The sequence below is a fragment of the Silurus meridionalis genome, chromosome 4, assembly GCF_014805685.1.
Source record: "Silurus meridionalis isolate SWU-2019-XX chromosome 4, ASM1480568v1, whole genome shotgun sequence".
In the NCBI taxonomy this organism is placed as follows: domain Eukaryota; kingdom Metazoa; phylum Chordata; class Actinopteri; order Siluriformes; family Siluridae; genus Silurus; species Silurus meridionalis.
In genome coordinates, this window is record NC_060887.1 from 15,188,481 (window position 1) to 15,206,933 (window position 18,453).

The window sequence follows — 18,453 nt, forward strand, 5'->3', positions numbered from 1 at the left end:
TAAGAAAAAATATAGAACTGGAAATATGGGAAATGTTGAGAATGAATACAGGGAATTAAAGCAGGAACTATTCAAAAATGGGAAATAGACGAGGATGTAGAATTGCACCGGTGAGAAACCCAAGACTAAAGTTTTGTTTTTAAATGAATAGAATACACACAAAAAACAACATGCCATAGATTTTGAATATTTACATTTTCCACAGTACATGTACAGTATATTGGTTTGTTCCTCTTACACCTCACAAATGTTCCAACAGAAAGTTAATAAAGGAAGTTATAAATTTACCTCTGCCACTGGAGATTTCTTCAATAAAAGGTTAACTATTAATGCACCTTACAATCAAATTTATCATATAAAACCCAATCAATCAATAAATAAACCGATCATGCAAGTTCCAGATGTTTAAACGTGTCTCTAGTTGACTGTAATGGTAGAAAAGTCTAGAAACCCCTTTTTAAGTTTTTAAGCAGGTTTAAAACGTATGTGGATCCTACACTCCACTACATAAGTTAGACATTTGATTTATATGAAGATTAATTGTTTTAGGTGAGATGCACCAATCTTGGTCTGACGTCACAGTAACTACTGAAACACACTCAACAGCCGTGCTTAACTAGCTTTGCGTGTAAAGGTCTCTAGGTAGATATAATGGTAAATTCTTTACCTGCTCGTAGAATTTGTTGTGGGCGACATAGTACTGAGCGTCAAATGATTCCTCTGTGACCAACACGCTCTGCCTCTCTCCAACCTGCACAAAAAAAGAACAGAAATACTCCTGGTGTTTAATGTAAATGCCCCTATTATAAATACACATCATTTATCATCACATAATCTATGGGACTTTCAGTTCATTTAATAACATCTCCCGAGATCAAGGTACATTTTCAGCTTTCAACAGATACATGGAACTGCACATGTATGTTTTTCATTAAAACACAAATGAAAAAACAAATCAATTTTAAATAAAGAAACAAACTAAAACTACCGGTTATCTTTGTTTAAAGCATTATAAGAGATATACGCAAGATTTGATGGGAAACAGTCCAAAATTTGGTATGTATTGGGAAATGTGAGAAATTTTATTGGTCAAATGGAAAAACCATGTCTGCAAAAAGTATGTGAGAAATTAGGAATGGGAAATGTTAGGAATATATGAAATATTGGGTTTATGGGCAAAAGTGGAACAATTAAGATTACAAGAACAAGGGAAAATGGGAAATATTGTTAATTAAGGAATTAAGAAAATAAGGAATTTGGGAACTGTGTTATTTCATTATTCTGTGAAATATGGAAATATTTGGGATATGAAATTTGAGGAATTTTAGAGGGATTAAAGATGGAAACTGCTTAGATAGGAATTGGGGAAATGTGTATTACAGGAATCATTAAAAATAATAGGAACTGAAAAGTTCGGGAACGTTGGAAATATTGGAGAAAAGATTATATAGGAACTATTAACAATGGAAAAATAAATAGATCATTGGAATAATGATAAAATAAGAGGAATAGGGGAACTGGATACTATAAGGAAATTAAGAAGAAAAAAACAAATATAAGAAAGGTGTTCATGAAGTATGTATGTGTTTTTCCTGCGTGTATGATTCTGTTTGTGTGTGTGTGTAGATGAAACCTATTTTCATTCTGCATATTTTTATTTAATGTAGATGTACAGCTTAAGCGATAGCTCTCTGGGTTTAACTCTGGCCATAAACATGTGCTTTATTAGAGGGGAAAAAGGCCATTCAGGTGTAGGGTTGAAGCTGTTTTAACCCTTAATAGCAGAGAGGGATGGGGGGGTGTTAAATAGAGAGAGAGAGAGAGAGAGAGGAAAAGGGGGGAGGCACAAACGAGAGAGAGAGAGAGAGAGAGAGAGAGAGAGAGAGAGAAAATGTCATCATTAAGACGTGTCAATTTAAAAATAAGATAACAGGAGAGACATGTCTAGACTGACACCACACTGATTATTTGTTTTTATGATGAAGGGAATGATTTTGTTAAAAAAATAAATTAAAAAAATAGAAAAGCAAAAAGGAAATGAGAGTTGTGTCCAAAAGCATTGGCCTTCTGTAAACCTTGGAGTGTTTTTCACGCAATCAAAACATTATATCCTCACGGACGAGCCAATTAACAGCACCAGTTACACGGCAGGCAAAATGGGTTGGCATGGCAACTAAATTTGGTATTGTTAGTGTTCTATTAGTTTTCAGAAGTGTGTGTGTGTGTGTGTGTTGCAGTCCTTTACTGTGTCACAAATGCAAATCTGTTGTTCCTTTAAAAAAAAAAAAAAAGTTAAAATTCACTAAAAATGTGAAAATAGACAAAGTGAAAATAGACAAAGAAAAAAACTAAATAATCGTGCCACAAATATGTATATTTTTTAATCAGAGTGTCCTAACAATCATGACCTGAGGATCCACAGCCAACACTAGAGCACAGGGAGTATGCTGGAGGGGAAGCTCTTGAGTGGGCTGCTCTAGAGCTCTGACCTCAACCCTACTGAACACCTTTAGGATGAAATGGAACACTGACGGCACCCCAGTCCTCCTCACCTCACCTACATCACTACCTGACTTTACTAACAACTTGAAAATCGCCAGTGTATCAAATAAGTATTTGACCCACTCATATTTTTATATATATATATATATATATATATATATATATATATATATATATATATATATATATATATATATATATATACACACACACATACACACACTGGAAAATAAATACATGAATACAGAAAAAAAGAGGGAATTATGTGGAAAAAATCTAAAGAACAATGGATAAATGGGAATATGAGATAAACCTGGATGTATCTGTTGTATGTGTTAAAATTTTTGGATATGAAAATTTCTTTTGGAAATTCTGGGAAATCTGTAATCTGACTGTTGTGTTGTCAATCTTTCTTTCTTTCTTTCTTTCTTTCTTTCTTTCTTTCTTTCTTTCTTTCTTTTTGAAGAATTCCTGAGGCAGGTGTGTAGTAAAACAGCAGCAGGTGGTGTAAATACATCAACCTGTGGTGTGATAGTTTACGAGATGCTCTGCTTTGATGAAGTCAGAAAGAGAAATGCATGAACTTTGAGGGGCTGCAGGGCACGTCGTCTCACGTGTCTTTTTTTTTTAATGTCACATCTCAACTCTGTGCCTAAAAGACACGCTGGTACAATGGACTTATCATGGATTCAGAGCTGGCGAAGATGTAAAACATAATTATACAAAAATGTTAAACTCTGCACACGTTGCAGCAACTAAACAGAATGAACACAGTGAAAGGCAGATAAAACCACACACCTGTGCTACAAAGTTGTATTTTTATCTTGTACCTTTTTGGACAATAATGATGTTGCAGTTTCAAAGATATTTTGAGGAAAAGTGCACTAAACAGTGTTGCAAAAAAAAACTCAGCCTGGAAAATTATTATTAATGCACAATAGTATAGCAATAGTGGAGTCCAATAGCATCTATTTGACCTTTGCCCCGCCCATATGTTCCATCTCTGAATGGAAAAGATTTTGACGATGACACACACACACACACACACACACACACACACAGTTTTTCTAATGCAATGTTAAGCATAAAGATTTTGTAGCAAATGTAATCAAGTGTGCTCATTAGCATATTACACCACGCCCACTCATATCAGCAAGGTGATGTTTAATGAGTGGGGGTTTAAGCTAACATGTGGTTTGAACAGTATTATACAGATCATATCAGGTACATTTTACTCCCAATCAGCCCACTGCAAAATATAATCATTGTTACCATAGCAACCACAAAAGAATACAATATAATATTCATTAAATAATAATAATAAAAATAAATAAGTTTTTATGAAAAGAAGAAAACAGCACACCGCAGTGTGAAATATACAACAGGTTTACTGGTGGCGCTATTTTGTGTTCTGTGTATTTGTCGTACACTGTCTTGTGTTGTCTTTGCACTGTTTGTACAGGTTGTTCTTAGCCCTGTGTTTTCTGTGATTGTTGTTGTATGTAGCACCAGGGTTCAGGAGGAACGTTGTTTCATTTCACTGTGTACTGCATCAGCTATATATGGTTCAAATGACAATAAAAGCTTCTCGACTTGACTAGTAGACATTTAAAAGAAAAAGAACACGATTCATCATTTAGCAAAATCACACTCGTCACCTGTGTGATATTTTATATAAAATATAACATCTAGCGTGTGAGAGTTAATGAGGTGTGTGTAAGATGATAATACAGCTGTACTGCTGGGGTAATTATTGAGAAATACAAGAGCAAATAAAGCTTATTTAAAATCTTAAAATCAGTTGAGTATCACTCAGACAGACAAATACAAAGAGAGAGAGACTTAAGAGAAATGAAAGAAAGGGCAAGATGTACACAAAGAGAGATGTGTAGAAATATAGACAAAAACACCAGAGATGGTGGTAGTAAACAGAGAGAAATTGAGACAGTAAAAAGAGAGACAGCCAGAGAAAGCTCGAGAATTTCAGAGACACCTAGACATGTACACTAAGCAAGAAAAGTAAGAGACAGGCAGAGACAGACAAAGAAAATGGTAAGAGACAGACAGGGAGAGACAGACAAAGACCTACAGACAGACAAGCAGAATAACCAAGACAAAAGCAGAAACAGAAGAAGTGTTGAAGAGAAAGACAGACTGAGACAGACAAAGGAAATAAGCCAGACAGACAGAGTGAGAGACAGAAAGAAAGTAAGGGACGTAACCAGTGATATTTAATATAGAAAAGAGACAACCAGAGAGAGTGAGACAGAGAAAGAGATAGAGAGATAGAGGGAGGGAAAGAGAGAGCGAGAGAGAGAGAGACAGAGAGACAGATGGATAGACAGACAGACAGAGGTCCAGCTCTAACGGTGTGTAATTAGCATAACAAAAGAGAAGCAGCACTCAAGTCCCTCGCCACTGGGCTCCTCATCTCATTAACAGCAGCTGAATAACAATTACCCAGCCCTCTGTCAGTGTGTGTGTGTGTGTGTGTGTGTGTGTGTGTGTGTGTGTGTGCGCATGTGCATGTGTGAGGCCTTGGCACAGCAATAATGCCTTTTTCATTTCAAGTAATACGGTCTAATAGTGTACCAGGACAATGCTACACCTAAAGCCCACCTTAAACTCAAGCTACACCTAAACCCCACCTTTATTCAACACTACACCTTAACCCCACCTTCATTTGACACTACAGCTAAACCCCACCTTCAACCAACACTACACCTAAACCCCACCTTTAACTAACACTACACCTAAACCCCACCTTTAACTAACACTACACCTAAACCCCACCTTTAACTAACACTACTACTAAACCCCACCTTCATTTGATGCGTAGGTACGAGGATGAAAAGACCTCTTTATGCTACATGAACAGACATTTCTCCTGAGAACCATTATACCCCCCTTTTCTTCCCCCCACAAAGGAACTTAATGACACTTTAGTGCCTGAAATGTCCTCCACACTCTACTACCTGCTACTACCACTAACTACCGGCTTCCTCTCACTCATCCTTCGCTCATTTATTCTCCTATCCATCATTACTGAAGCTCGCCAGCAAAGCCCACATTACACACACATATAGTGTTTATAGGAGCAATTCTGAACTGATTCTGATTGGTTAGGAAATTGTTGATTCCTTTTTCCGACAGTAGTGCTGCTACATATCTCAGGTTTATATTAATCTATTCACAAATCTTTAATAAGGCTGGTTGAGATTATATATATATATATATATATATATATATATATATATATATATATATATATATATATATATATATATATATATATATTCAGTGCCAATTATTTATTCTTTTAAACAAATGAAATGCTACATTTAAATATAAAATTGCTGCTTTAGTATTAAAGGAATAACACACTTGGGTGTATTGTTATTGCAAAATAATAAGCTATAACTCCACCCTTTTAATCCACATTTAAATGCATCTCACTGAAACGGCGAGCTTGTTAGGCGCCACACTAACAACATGCAAATCGGTGTCCTAAATACGCCCTTGATCATTTGAATATTCATCCACCCCTCCTCCACACTACCACCATTTCCCCCCTTCTCTCACCACTCCCCCTGCCCTCCTCTTTTGCTTGAACTTGTTCAAGTTGCTTTGCATACTTAATTCCATATCTCCTGTTTGGACAGAGAAATCAAATCCGTCAAACATGAAAAGGAAATGAGGATGGAAAATACATCAAAACAGGGACAATAAAAACACAAAATCAAAAAACGAAGCTAAGATGAGTGCAAAGGATGAGTGCACTGTGAGAGCAGATAAGGCTGTGAGACATGGGTATAATCTGTGTACAGTGTGGTGTATCATGTAACAAATGATTGCTATAGACACAAAAGACACAAATGATGACGCACACTATTACTTTAACTATTAGTTTTCCGAAACACACCCCGAAGTGTTTTATGCCCCTTATGTAACAGCAATTTGCTAACAATTTATATTTAAATCCTTGGGTTTTTAGGTTTATAGTTACGTTTAAATATACGAAATTAATATTAGAATAGTTTATAAGTTAAAAGTTGAAAAAAATAAAAGAAAAAGAAGAAACATAAAAAAAAGCTGTTTGACTGATTCAGTGCACTGAAACTGGAGACTCCTTCCATGACTGTTAAAGTAACATGCCTCCTTCCGGAAAACTCCACCATGTAAAATTAGTTCATATGTGGAGCGTGCACTGGTCACATCCCTGTGAATAAGCTGTTGCAGTAAAACCAATTACATATTACAAACAAATGAGGACATTCATTAGAAATAAACACCTTCCCTTCTGACCAATTACAATTCAGAATCCATCAGTGCTGTAGTGTTTTTTCCTGTTACCACATGACATTACCCTGTCAATCATAGTGAATGCTGTGAGATTTTTGGTGATTGTGTCAGAGAAAGCGTTGTTTGCTGTCGCTCTATAGGGAAGGATGACAGGAACATAGCTGATCTGAAAAGCGAGAGGTGGCAGCTTCCCAGTGATCACAATTCAACTAGTCCTTAGATCCTTACGCTTTACTCCCAGACCATCAGCATGACAGACAGCACTCGACAGATCTGGATTAAAAATGATTTCGAAAGTTCTACTCGTGCTGAAGAAAAGACACGGCCTCAGTCGACATAACGTTATTGTTTGAACAAGCAGTCTTTGAGATCCAAATCTGGTTATGAAGAAAACCTTCAAAAGCTGATTATTTTCCTGTAACAAAGATATTTGAGCCCTTGCTTGAGTTGGATCAGCTTGGCTTGATTGAATAGCAGAACCGCACCAAATCTCAGCTCACCATCAAGACCCATGGCTTATTCAGAGCTGAAAGTGAGTTAACACTGATTTAAAGCTTGTTAATAAAGTATATATTTCATTACTAGAAAATGAAGGCCATAGGGAATGATCTCCATGAGTCCTGTGACCGACAGTGAAAACATTTGATTCCAGGATGTAACTGCACCACTGCAAACACATCTGATCTAAGTCACCTTGAAGACCCCCAACGTGATATGAGAGAATATGACGGGGGGTGTCCCACATTTTGCCCTGACCCAATCAGTCCAGATCAGGAGCATACAAACACTAATAAAGCGTTGGAAAGCATTAAAGTCGAAGACTGAAGCAGATGCAGAATGATGGGGTCTGCACAGCAGAGACTCGGCTGATAAAAGGATTAACCGCTTCAGAGCTCGCTTTGGGGAAAAGAAGATATTTCTTGCTGGAGGGCGGGGTGTGGGGTAGTACTCCTGTGCTTTTCCTTTCCCTTTTCCAAACTGATCTCCTCTCTTATTTCCTGCGCCTTCGCTGTACTATCAGGCGCCCACGGGGTGAATTCCCCCTCGCGTTAAGACGAGTCCTTTCTAGAGGAATAATCAGAATCTCTTCGTCTCTCTCCTCGCCTAATGCACTAGTCATGCGCCCGGACTAACGTAAGGAGATTATCTTGGCAACAGCAAAGCTGTCGTCTAAACTCGTTAATTTAATCCCCTAATCCGCCCATAATTGGTGAGTTTGCAACTGACATTTCGCTGCACATTTGATATCAAGGAATATGAAAAAGACGGTGAATCCTTGAAGCCACACTAAAAGAGGCTTGAGCATTAGCGTTGGTTGCTAACAGCAGGGGCGCTTACCTGTGCTGTCTACAAGACCCTCTGCAGAATCTTCTCTGTCCAGGGGAACTTTTCTTTTCTTTTTTTTTTTTATTAGTTATTGACATGGCCCAAGGGCATGGCTTTTCAAAGCTGACAATTAGCCATTTGATCTCGGTTCCTCTTGCGATGGGGCTTCACCAGTGTATTTGCAGACGAAGCCTGTGGGGCGAGGCTTTTCAAAGCGGCCTTTTCTTCTCGATAAGCTGAGCATATGATTTAAGAGAATCTCCACTTGTGCATTCATGTCGCTGATTTAAAACCAAGTTCCTTTACAGAGCAGCTAAACTGATTCAAATGAGAAGACTCTGAAGCAGAGAGGTGGTGTGTGTGTGTGTGTGTGTGTGTGCGCGCGTGTGTGTGTGTGTGTGTGAATGAGTGACTGAGGCCACACTTAGAGATTTTTGAGAGTAAACAGCTGCTAGTTTTGAAGAAGAGTAGGTTACTCAGTCAGGTTAGCATTTCCCAGACAAATTTCCAGAGCTTTTATTCATACAAGCGGCTTTTCATCATGAATCCCGTGAGTAAGATATAATTTGACGCACTATGGGACGACCATTATTATAATCATACACTGAAAACCAAGCTCAATTCCAGACACCAATTTCCTTAGCTTATACTATGACCATATTTTATACACTGTTTGAGGAATAAAAGCTCAAGTTTTATTCCTTGTATAACAATTTGGCAACATTATATTTTTTAGAGAATGGGCATTTTCTTATCCATAAACATTCGCAAAACAAGTGTTCTAACTGACAATATAGCAGACAGTATAGCAACAGACTTTCCCCCACCAGCCTTTCTTAAATCTCCTAAACACCTTGTAACCTTTTGTCCCTGTTGTGTTGTGGTAAACATTGTTCTCTAATACCCTCAAACGAGTTTTACCAAATTTTGAGAAACGTTGAGGAACAACGCAGAAGAGATGTCAATCATCATTTCTTGCACTAAGTTAAAAGGCAACTATCACCATTTAAATCAGCACAACATGAGGATAAACAGCCGTAAGTCTGCAGGACGGAAAAAACAAAATCCTCAAACAACCTTCTCTTTCCTCACAAGAACCCTGGCCACTTCTGACTCATCAGACTTTATTTGTGAGTGTGTATGTTCTAGAGCTTTTGCTGTAAATCACTATGGAAGGCCTTGGCGTGTTGCCACGTCTGGTCTGTGTCTCTGCAAGCCCCCAGCTTGCCAATAATTCTCCTCCTTTTCATGCTCTTTCACTCCCTTTCTTTTTTCCCTAAACAGCTAGTGTTTGTTCTTTCTTTCTCTCCCTCTCTCTCTTTTCCATCCCATCATTGCCAGGATTACAGTGGATGTTCCTTAAAAGAAACAAAGCCTTCTAGCCTTCGTCTCTCTTTTTTCTTTCTTTCTCGGCCCGACCACAGCCGCTGTTTTCTTTCTGAATGCGCCTGTTTTTACAGTTTTCTTTGATGGGTTTCTTTCCTCAAAAAATTACATAAAATAAAATAAAAAGATCACAAGTCTTCCCCAGACCTCCTCTATGAGTCTCTATATGCATTTCTTACTTCTGGCATTCAGGCCTTTGTGTCCATGTATGAGGGTGAAGTTTTGTTTGCCCCGATGTATTCTGACAGTTTAATCATTCCTAACTCGCTAAAACAAAAGGCTTGGCGCAGAAACGCAGTCTTCTGTCTCGCTTGAACTCTGGTTCGAGTTTGCGTCTGCGTGTACGCATCATGATGATGCAATCTGTTGTCTTACAAATACACTTTGGCATGGAAACAGCATGATTGCAGATATCCTAATGGAAGCAGCATTGCAGGAATTGCAACATAAGTACTTTTTTTCCCCAAGATCATGTGTGTAAATGACCAGAATGTTTTACAGGTAAAATCCCAGGCCGGTTATTTTGCCCTTCCAGTTCACAGGAAACAGAAAAATTCTCTATAATCCTGCATGATGTCTTTGGGTACCAAGAGAACTGTGAATTTGGTTCCTCTGTTGCTCAGGTACCACATAAGTCAAAGAGAGACATGTGGGTGAAGTCTGAAATAGTGACTGGTGACTTGTTTCTACCACACAGCATGGTGCAGTGATCCCAATAAAGGTTTTTTCCTCTGATATCAAGCCCATTTTTCATTCCTAACATGTAATTCAGGTAAAATTCATATTTTCCCACTTATATTCAATCCTATTTGGCACACCATATCAATGCTTGTCTCCAAATGTTTTCATGTTTACTAATTCCTATAATCTGACCTCGATTTACATCAACTGCCATGAGTCCATACTGCTTTCCATTTTGTACCTACTGTTGGTAACTTGCTAAACCAAGACCTTGGCACAACTGCACTGTATAGCTGCATTGCATTCTGGGTCTTTGACTCCAGTGTTTACCTCAAGACTCAGGGGAAACATTGTGCGTTTGCCTTCACACTGGATTTCTAAATAATCTGGCATTGGAAGCCACTGAAAAACACTGAGTGAGATAAGTTTTGTTTACAGGAGATAACAGTGAAACCTCATTACATATGTTAGAGATCATAACTGCGCATGCAACGTTTCAATGTTACGCACGAGTTCGAGCTCCTCATGAGAAAAATGAAAATACATCAAGATTTTTGTCTCAACGTGACTATAGCGGTTGTCTGGAAATCGGGTTATGCTGCAACACAATCGTGTAAAAAGGAGATCTTGATAACATGTTAGTCATAAACAATACAGTACCAGTTTAGTGTTTATTATAGTATCTAAGAGGTTGAAGTTACACAGTACAAATACAGAGATTCTATGCTTGCACACTTCGGAATGATAGAAAAGTAAAAGACTTAAAAAGGAACTAAAGGTGTGTAACAGCCATGTCACACACACAGAGTTTAACACAAGCCTTTCCAGTGTTAACACAATGTTTTACAGTTTCCTCCTCAGCTTAGCACAGCACAGCTCTTTTTCCAGCTTGGTCTATAAATCAGCCAGTGATCTGAGACTCAGAGATGTTTTAACACATCCTGTATGGCTAAAATTACAGTGTGGGAGAACTCAGGCACTCAGAGAGAGAGAGAGAGAGAGAGAGAGAGAGAGAGAGAGAGAGAGAGAGAGAGAGAGAGAGGTGAGATTGGAAAAAGAAATAAATCTAAGATGAGAGGTGAGAATCTGCACAAAAAGACATGCGAGTCCTTCCCCAAATGTAGATTAGATAGAAATTCTTCAATATGCCACAGTTTTTTGTTCTTCCCTTAAATGACATCTGTATTACCAAATTCAGGGAGAATATTTTGAAAAAGGTTTCGTAGCATTGGTATACTTTCTGCTACAGAGTTAGTAGAGAAAAATGACTTAAGGCTTAATTGCCTGACTGAAGTCAAAAGCATGAAGTGAAATCTTTTTCTGCTTAAAATGGCCCCCCAAAAATGTAATATATAGAAAGAAAAACCCAGATACATCTGGTCAAAAGTGCAAACTCAAGTTAAACTTTAAGTTATAGCTTGAGCTCTGACTGTTAAAGTGTGCTGACACTGGAGACTCCTTCATTATACAAGCACTTTACTGTGGATGAGTAATTCGTCAGAGCATTTTGTGGCCTGAATTCAGCAGCGCTTTGGTGGATTTTCTTTTCCCATCAAAATCAAAATGTCATGCTGAATTGGATTAAATCTCTTATTTGACATTTTATTTTTCTGCATTAAACACATTTTGAAATTGGCAGAATGATAGCTGGGGTTGAAATATCTTTTTTTTTAATATTTAAAAGAAGCAAAAAGCAAACTATTGTGTAGGAGAAATGTGGTGTGAAAGGTTCTCCCAGGCCTCTATGACTGATGACTGATAAGAAATGCGAACAAAAACGGAAAGCAAACACTCATACAGGTTCTGTCCTGCTCTCAGTTCTCTCAAGAGGCGCTCCTGAAGAAAAGTGGAGCCACCTTATAACAACAAAGTCCAGTGCTCGAGACAAACTTTCAAACAGCAGTTTAGGGATCAGAGAGAGAGAGAGAGAGAGAGAGAGAGAGAGAGAGGTGAGATTGGAAAAGAAATAAATCTAAGATGAGAGGTGAGAATCTGCACAAAAAGACATGCGAGTCCTTCCCCAAATGTAGATTAGATAGAAATTCTTCAATATGCCACAGTTTTTGTTCTTCCTTAAATGACATCTGTATTACCAAATTCAGGAGAATATTTTGAAAAAGGTTTCGTAGCATTGGTATACTTTCTGCTACAGAGTTAGTAGAGAAAAATGACTTAAGGCTTAATTGCCTGACTGAAGTCAAAAGCATGAAGTGAAATCTTTTTCTGCTTAAAATGGCCCCCCAAAAATGTAATATATAGAAAGAAAAACCCAGATACATCTGGTCAAAAGTGCAAACTCAAGTTAAACTTTAAGTTATAGCTTGAGCTCTGACTGTTAAAGTGTGCTGACACTGGAGACTCCTTCATTATACAAGCACTTTACTGTGGATGAGTAATTCGTCAGAGCATTTTGTGGCCTGAATTCAGCAGCGCTTTGGTGGATTTTCTTTTCCCATCAAAATCAAAATGTCATGCTGAATTGGATTAAATCTCTTATTTGACATTTTATTTTTCTGCATTAAACACATTTTGAAATTGGCAGAATGATAGCTGGGGTTGAAATATATTTTTTTTATATTTAAAAGAAGCAAAAAGCAAACTATTGTGTAGGAGAAATGTGGTGTGAAAGGTTCTCCCAGGCCTCTATGACTGATGACTGATAAGAAATGCGAACAAAAACGGAAAGCAAACACTCATACAGGTTCTGTCCTGCTCTCAGTTCTCTCAAGAGGCGCTCCTGAAGAAAAGTGGAGCCACCTTATAACAACAAAGTCCAGTGCTCCGAGACAAACTTTCAAACAGCAGTTTAGGGATCAGAAGAGAGAGAGAGAGAGAGAGAGAGAGAGAGAGAGTTGACTCCTCGCTTTATACTGTAGCCTGAGTGAGGAACACAACGACGCAGATGAGGTCAAAGTTTTGGATTATTCTGTCTAGACGGCTTTTCATCTCACCGTGGAGGATTTAGTGTTCCTTCAGGCGAGGAGAAGTGCATAGGATGAAAGGACGGGGTTTTCCCCAAAGCTGGACTACAGACTAGCGCCTTGCAGGCTCCTCCTGGACCTCCAGCTCATCTGAAACATGGAGAACATCGCCAGAAGCACTGCACATCTCCTCAGAGTGCGTTCATGGCTTACAGCTCGCTGACTAACACGCTAGCTTTTGAATATGCAGGTTCACTCCAAGCCTGGAGGACAGCTGATCAATGAGTATTTATGGTTGGTTCAACTAAAGGTTGCGTTTGAAGATGTGCGTGTATGTGCAGTGGAGTTAAATGTGCCGAGTATGTTTCCAATAATTTTCCTGCTTAGCATCAACCTTTCCAAACCACACACTCTCTAGTCACCATCTCGACCACATAAACACCATGATGTGGACGTGTCCCAAACCACACAAACACCATAAGGTGGGCGTTTCCTAGACCACACAAACACCATAAGGTGGGCGTTTCCTAGACCACACAAACACCATCATGTGGGCATGTCCCAGAACACACAAACACCATCATGTGGGCATGTCCCAGAACACACAAACACCATCATGTGGGCGTGTCCCAGAACACACAAACACCATCATGTGGGCGTGTCCCAGAACACACAAACACCATCATGTGGGCGTGTCCCAGAACACACAAACACCATTAGGTGGGCGTTTTCCAGAACTCTCAAACACCATCATGTGGGTGTTTCCCAGACCACACAAACACCATCATGTGGGCGTGTCTCAGACCACACAAACACCATCAGGTGGGCGTTTCCCAGACCACACAAACAATATCATGTGGATGTGTCCCAAATTACACACTCTTTAGTCAATATAGAGACCACATAAACACTATAATGTAGATGTGTCCTAAACTACACACTCTCTAGTCACTATATAGACCACATAAACACCATCATGTGGGAACACACAAATGTCTTTAACCACTATGCCACTATATTGGCCAAGTAAACACCATCATATGGGCATGTACCAAACCACACCCTCTTTAGACACTATATAAAATCATAAACACCATCTCTAGTCACCAGATCGGCCAAATAAACACCATCGGGTGGGCGTGTCCCAAACCTCATATTCTCATATCTGCATCATAAACCCCATTATTGTGACATGTCCTAAACCATGCACTCACTAAATCACTATATAGGCCACACAAACACCATTATTGTACCCTTTCAAGCAAGTGTGGTTAAAGAAATAAGCAATCAGTACATACAAATAAACACCATCTACATAACAATACATCAAAATAATACATCAAATCAAAATGCAAAAGTAGAATAAAATGGAAAATATAAGATGGAGAGAGTGGGGTGGTTCAGTTGGTTTTCAGGGTGCTAAAGGAATAAAATGTCTCTTATGAATAAGCTGATGAATATTTTAGCTTCTCTCAGCTCTGCTGATCTTAAATCCTAAAATACACACACACACAAAAAAACAAATCTTACAAATATGCAAATGTGCCCCCCCCTTTACATTTCAACCCCTGCTCCCTCCTTCTTTTTCTCCCTCTACAGCACAGCACCCCCCCCCAACACACACCCCAGCTGAAGCCATTAGAGCACATTTCCATATAAATTGTTGCACTGCTAAACAAGCTTGTGTTATTGCAGTGTAAAGTTGATTCGGAGGCGCAGCTGGTTTCTTTGACTTGCTGTAATTACGAGTGTGTGTGTGTGTGTGTGTGTGTGTGTGTGTGTGTGCATCGCGACTACTACAATCGTCTCGTTACTCACGCACATCAATTAGTGTCCCGTACACACACACACACACACACACACACACACACACACACACACACACAGGCATAATAGAGTGGATTACAGAGGCAACGGTGAACAGAAACCTTATTTCACACGTCACGCACGTAAATTAATGTTTCATAGTGTAAAAAAGTTTGTCAGGAATCGCCTGTTAAAGTTACTTAGCCACTTAATTACAGAACATCTTTGTTAATGCAGCTGTTACTGGAAGATTATTATTACAGTTATTATTACAAACTGGAGGAAATTAACAAAACTATAGTGTACAAACAGCAGCAAGAACTGGAAAACAAACAAACAAACAAACAAACAAAATTAACTCCAGTAAAATTGAAATAAATAATCCGAACTAAACATATAAAAATGTCATTAGGAAGTAAAAATGTATTATTAAACAAAACAAAAATATTTGACAGATTTACATTTTTATTGTAGTTAATACGGGTTAAAAACAAAACAATAAAAGCACAGTAGTTTTATTGCTATAAATTCAGTATTTCACCACATTTAAAGATTAGAGCTTTTATATTTACATTCTTATTTATTTCTATATTTGTTTTTATAAATATATAAAATATGTTAATAACTTTACAAACTGCACCTTAACATGGGAAACTAATCTTATACAATTTACCCATTCTATAATTACTGCTTTTTAAATAGAATCTGTATTAATCTGTGACTAAATTAGTAAAATTCAGTATATTGTTGTGGTTGCCAGATTGCGCAGGTGTAATTTATATTACAGCTGATTTGGAGAGTGCAGAAATACTTTGACATTAATTGTTCAGTGTGTAAACATGGATATAGTGTCAGATTCCAAACTGGATGAAGTTCAGACAACAAATCCAAAATTGCACATATATACATATTTTTTATATGGAAATACACAGATATTGGCAACGATGGCAACAGCCAGGGTTGCCAGATTAAAGCCGAGTGAGACGGAAGGATCAGTGTAATTGGTGCAAGTCAAATACATAACGATCAGAGATATTCAATATATATATATATATATATATATATATATATATATATATATATATATGTGTGTGTGTGTATATGTGTGTGTGTCAAATGTTCGGTAAAAGCTAACACTCACAAGCCAAAGACTGCACAAAATACAGACACACACACGTTTTAGCAGCGAGACAGAGATGATAGACATCTGACTCAAACACACAACAAGGCGTGTGAAGATAACATTGTGTCTGTGTGGTTTATAAAAAGAGTTAATTAACACACACACACACACACACACACACACACACACACACACACACACACACACACACACACACACACATTAAAACGCAGAGGATTGCCTTATACAATAATGAAAAGAAAACAAGAAGAACGACAGATTTAAATCAGCATAATTAAACGTAATGCAAACGAATTGCGCTAATTAATCGCGTGTAATTAGACACAGCGTAAACTACAACATGACGTCGGAGCAGGAGCTGAACAACAAGCTCTGAACTGCAGAGTGAGCGATGTCACTCTGAGGATTGCCAGATTAAGTCAACAAAACCACTTATGCTAAAGGGTGTGTATATAACTCTTATTTTATAAATAGGTTTCTTTCAAATACATTTTATTTAACATTTTTTGCTACTAGATTGTACAGTATGTCAGAAAATCTTTCCATAATGTTTCTTATTAGTTTTAAAAGGTTATAAAACATGTTATAACTATGACATACATAGTGTGTAATGATCAGGGTTGCCAAATTGGATGACTTTAAATCAGCATTATAAAATTGGAAATTTTAATAAAAGAAAATTAGTTTTCTTCTTTCATGTCATGTAAAAACCCAAAGGTCTGGTGCTTTATTCCACTCTGGCAACCCAGAGGCCAATATGAATGCTGCAGATAAGTGCAGAAAGTAATAACATGTTAGCATGCTAAGTGATTGCTTGCTACACAGATAAATGTGATTAGCTCTCAGGACATTGCTCTGAGGTCTGTCCAGTTGCTTGAATAGGTCATGTTATCATTTCGTATGTTTTCATGTGTTTACCAAATCGAAAATAAATCGGATCTGCAGCTCCACAAATAATATTACAATAACAGCCTGAAATCTTCTACTAATCAGATGCCATTATTTTTGCCCAATGACAAAAAAACCCCCCAAAACACAGAGTGAGTAGTCTAGGGCTTTGAATTACTGTTTTATTGTGTGCGCGCACGTGTGTGTGTAAGGACTGCTCAATAGTCTTTTCATTGTGATTGATGGCGCTTCTTCACCACCATCTGGCAACGTAGAGATTACATTAATCACAGTCCGAAAGAGTGTGACTGGGAGCAGTGGCCTTCAGATATCGCTCTCTCTCTCTCACACATACACACATTCTAGTAAAACACAGTCTAAGTACTAGGAAACAATCAATAAGACTGACACACAGGCCACACCTACTTCACCAAGACTGATCCACACAGGCCACACCTCTTTCACCAAGCCAGGCCCACACTGGCCCACACTGGCCATACCTCCCTCCTCAAATCTTACTCACAGACCATGCTTTCTTAAAGAAGACTGACCCACACAGGCTACACCTCCTTCCTCAAGACTGACCCACACAGGCTACACCTCCTTCCTCAAGACCGACCCACACAGGCTACACCTTCTTCCTCAAGACTGACCCACACAAGCTACACCTCCTTCCTCAAGACTGACCCACACAGGCTACATCTCCTTCCTCAAGACTGACCCACACAGGCTACATCTCCTTCCTCAAGACTGACCCACACAGGCCACACCTTATTCCAAGACTGACCCACACAGGCCACGCCTTATCCCAAGACTGACCCACACAGGCCACGCCTTATCCCAAGACTGACACACACAGGCCACACCTCCTTTACCAAGACTGACCCACATACAGGCCGCACCCCTTCACCAGGACTCTCACACAGGTCAGGCCTCCTTTACGAAGACCTACACGCCATGCCTCCATTACCAAGATCTACAGACCACGCCTCCTTCACCAAGACCTACAGGCCATACACCCTTATCTAAGACCTACAGGCCACGCCTCCTTTACCAAGACCTACAGGCCACACACCCTTATCTAAGACCTACAGGCCACGCCTCCTTTACCAAGACCTACAGGCACACACACTGGCCACATCTTTTAAACTTAGACTGACTCTTCTGTCTATCTCTGTTTCTCTTTTCATGACTGTCATCTTTCCATCTGTCACTCACATGGTTTTTCAGTCTGTCCAGCTCTCTTTCTTGCTGTCTCTCTCTCTTATCTTCTGTCCAGCTATCTTTTCTTTTGCCCGTCTCTCCCTGTTTCTGTCTATCTGTCCTCCGTCCCAGCTGTCTCCCTACCACTGTCGGTCTCTCCTCTTTCCTGTCTGTCTCTCTGGCTGCAGAAGGAGGATAATTACAGCTCTCTCAGTAAGCAGTAGCGTAATTACTGCATTCACAGAGCAGGATATTAGCATCTCTAAAAGAGCAATTTACTCGACTCAGCCGCAG

General features: G+C 38.8%; 1 protein-coding gene across 1 annotated transcript in view; it reads right to left on the minus strand.

The window, feature by feature from the left end:
- cdkal1 (CDK5 regulatory subunit associated protein 1-like 1) overlaps nt 1-18,453 on the minus strand; it is a 217,455-nt gene that overhangs the window by 14,106 nt on the left and 184,896 nt on the right. Inside the window, exon 13 of the mRNA XM_046846802.1 lies at nt 668-751. Within this exon, the coding sequence (XP_046702758.1) occupies nt 668-751 (84 nt within the window). The remainder of the gene's footprint in view (nt 1-667; nt 752-18,453) is intronic.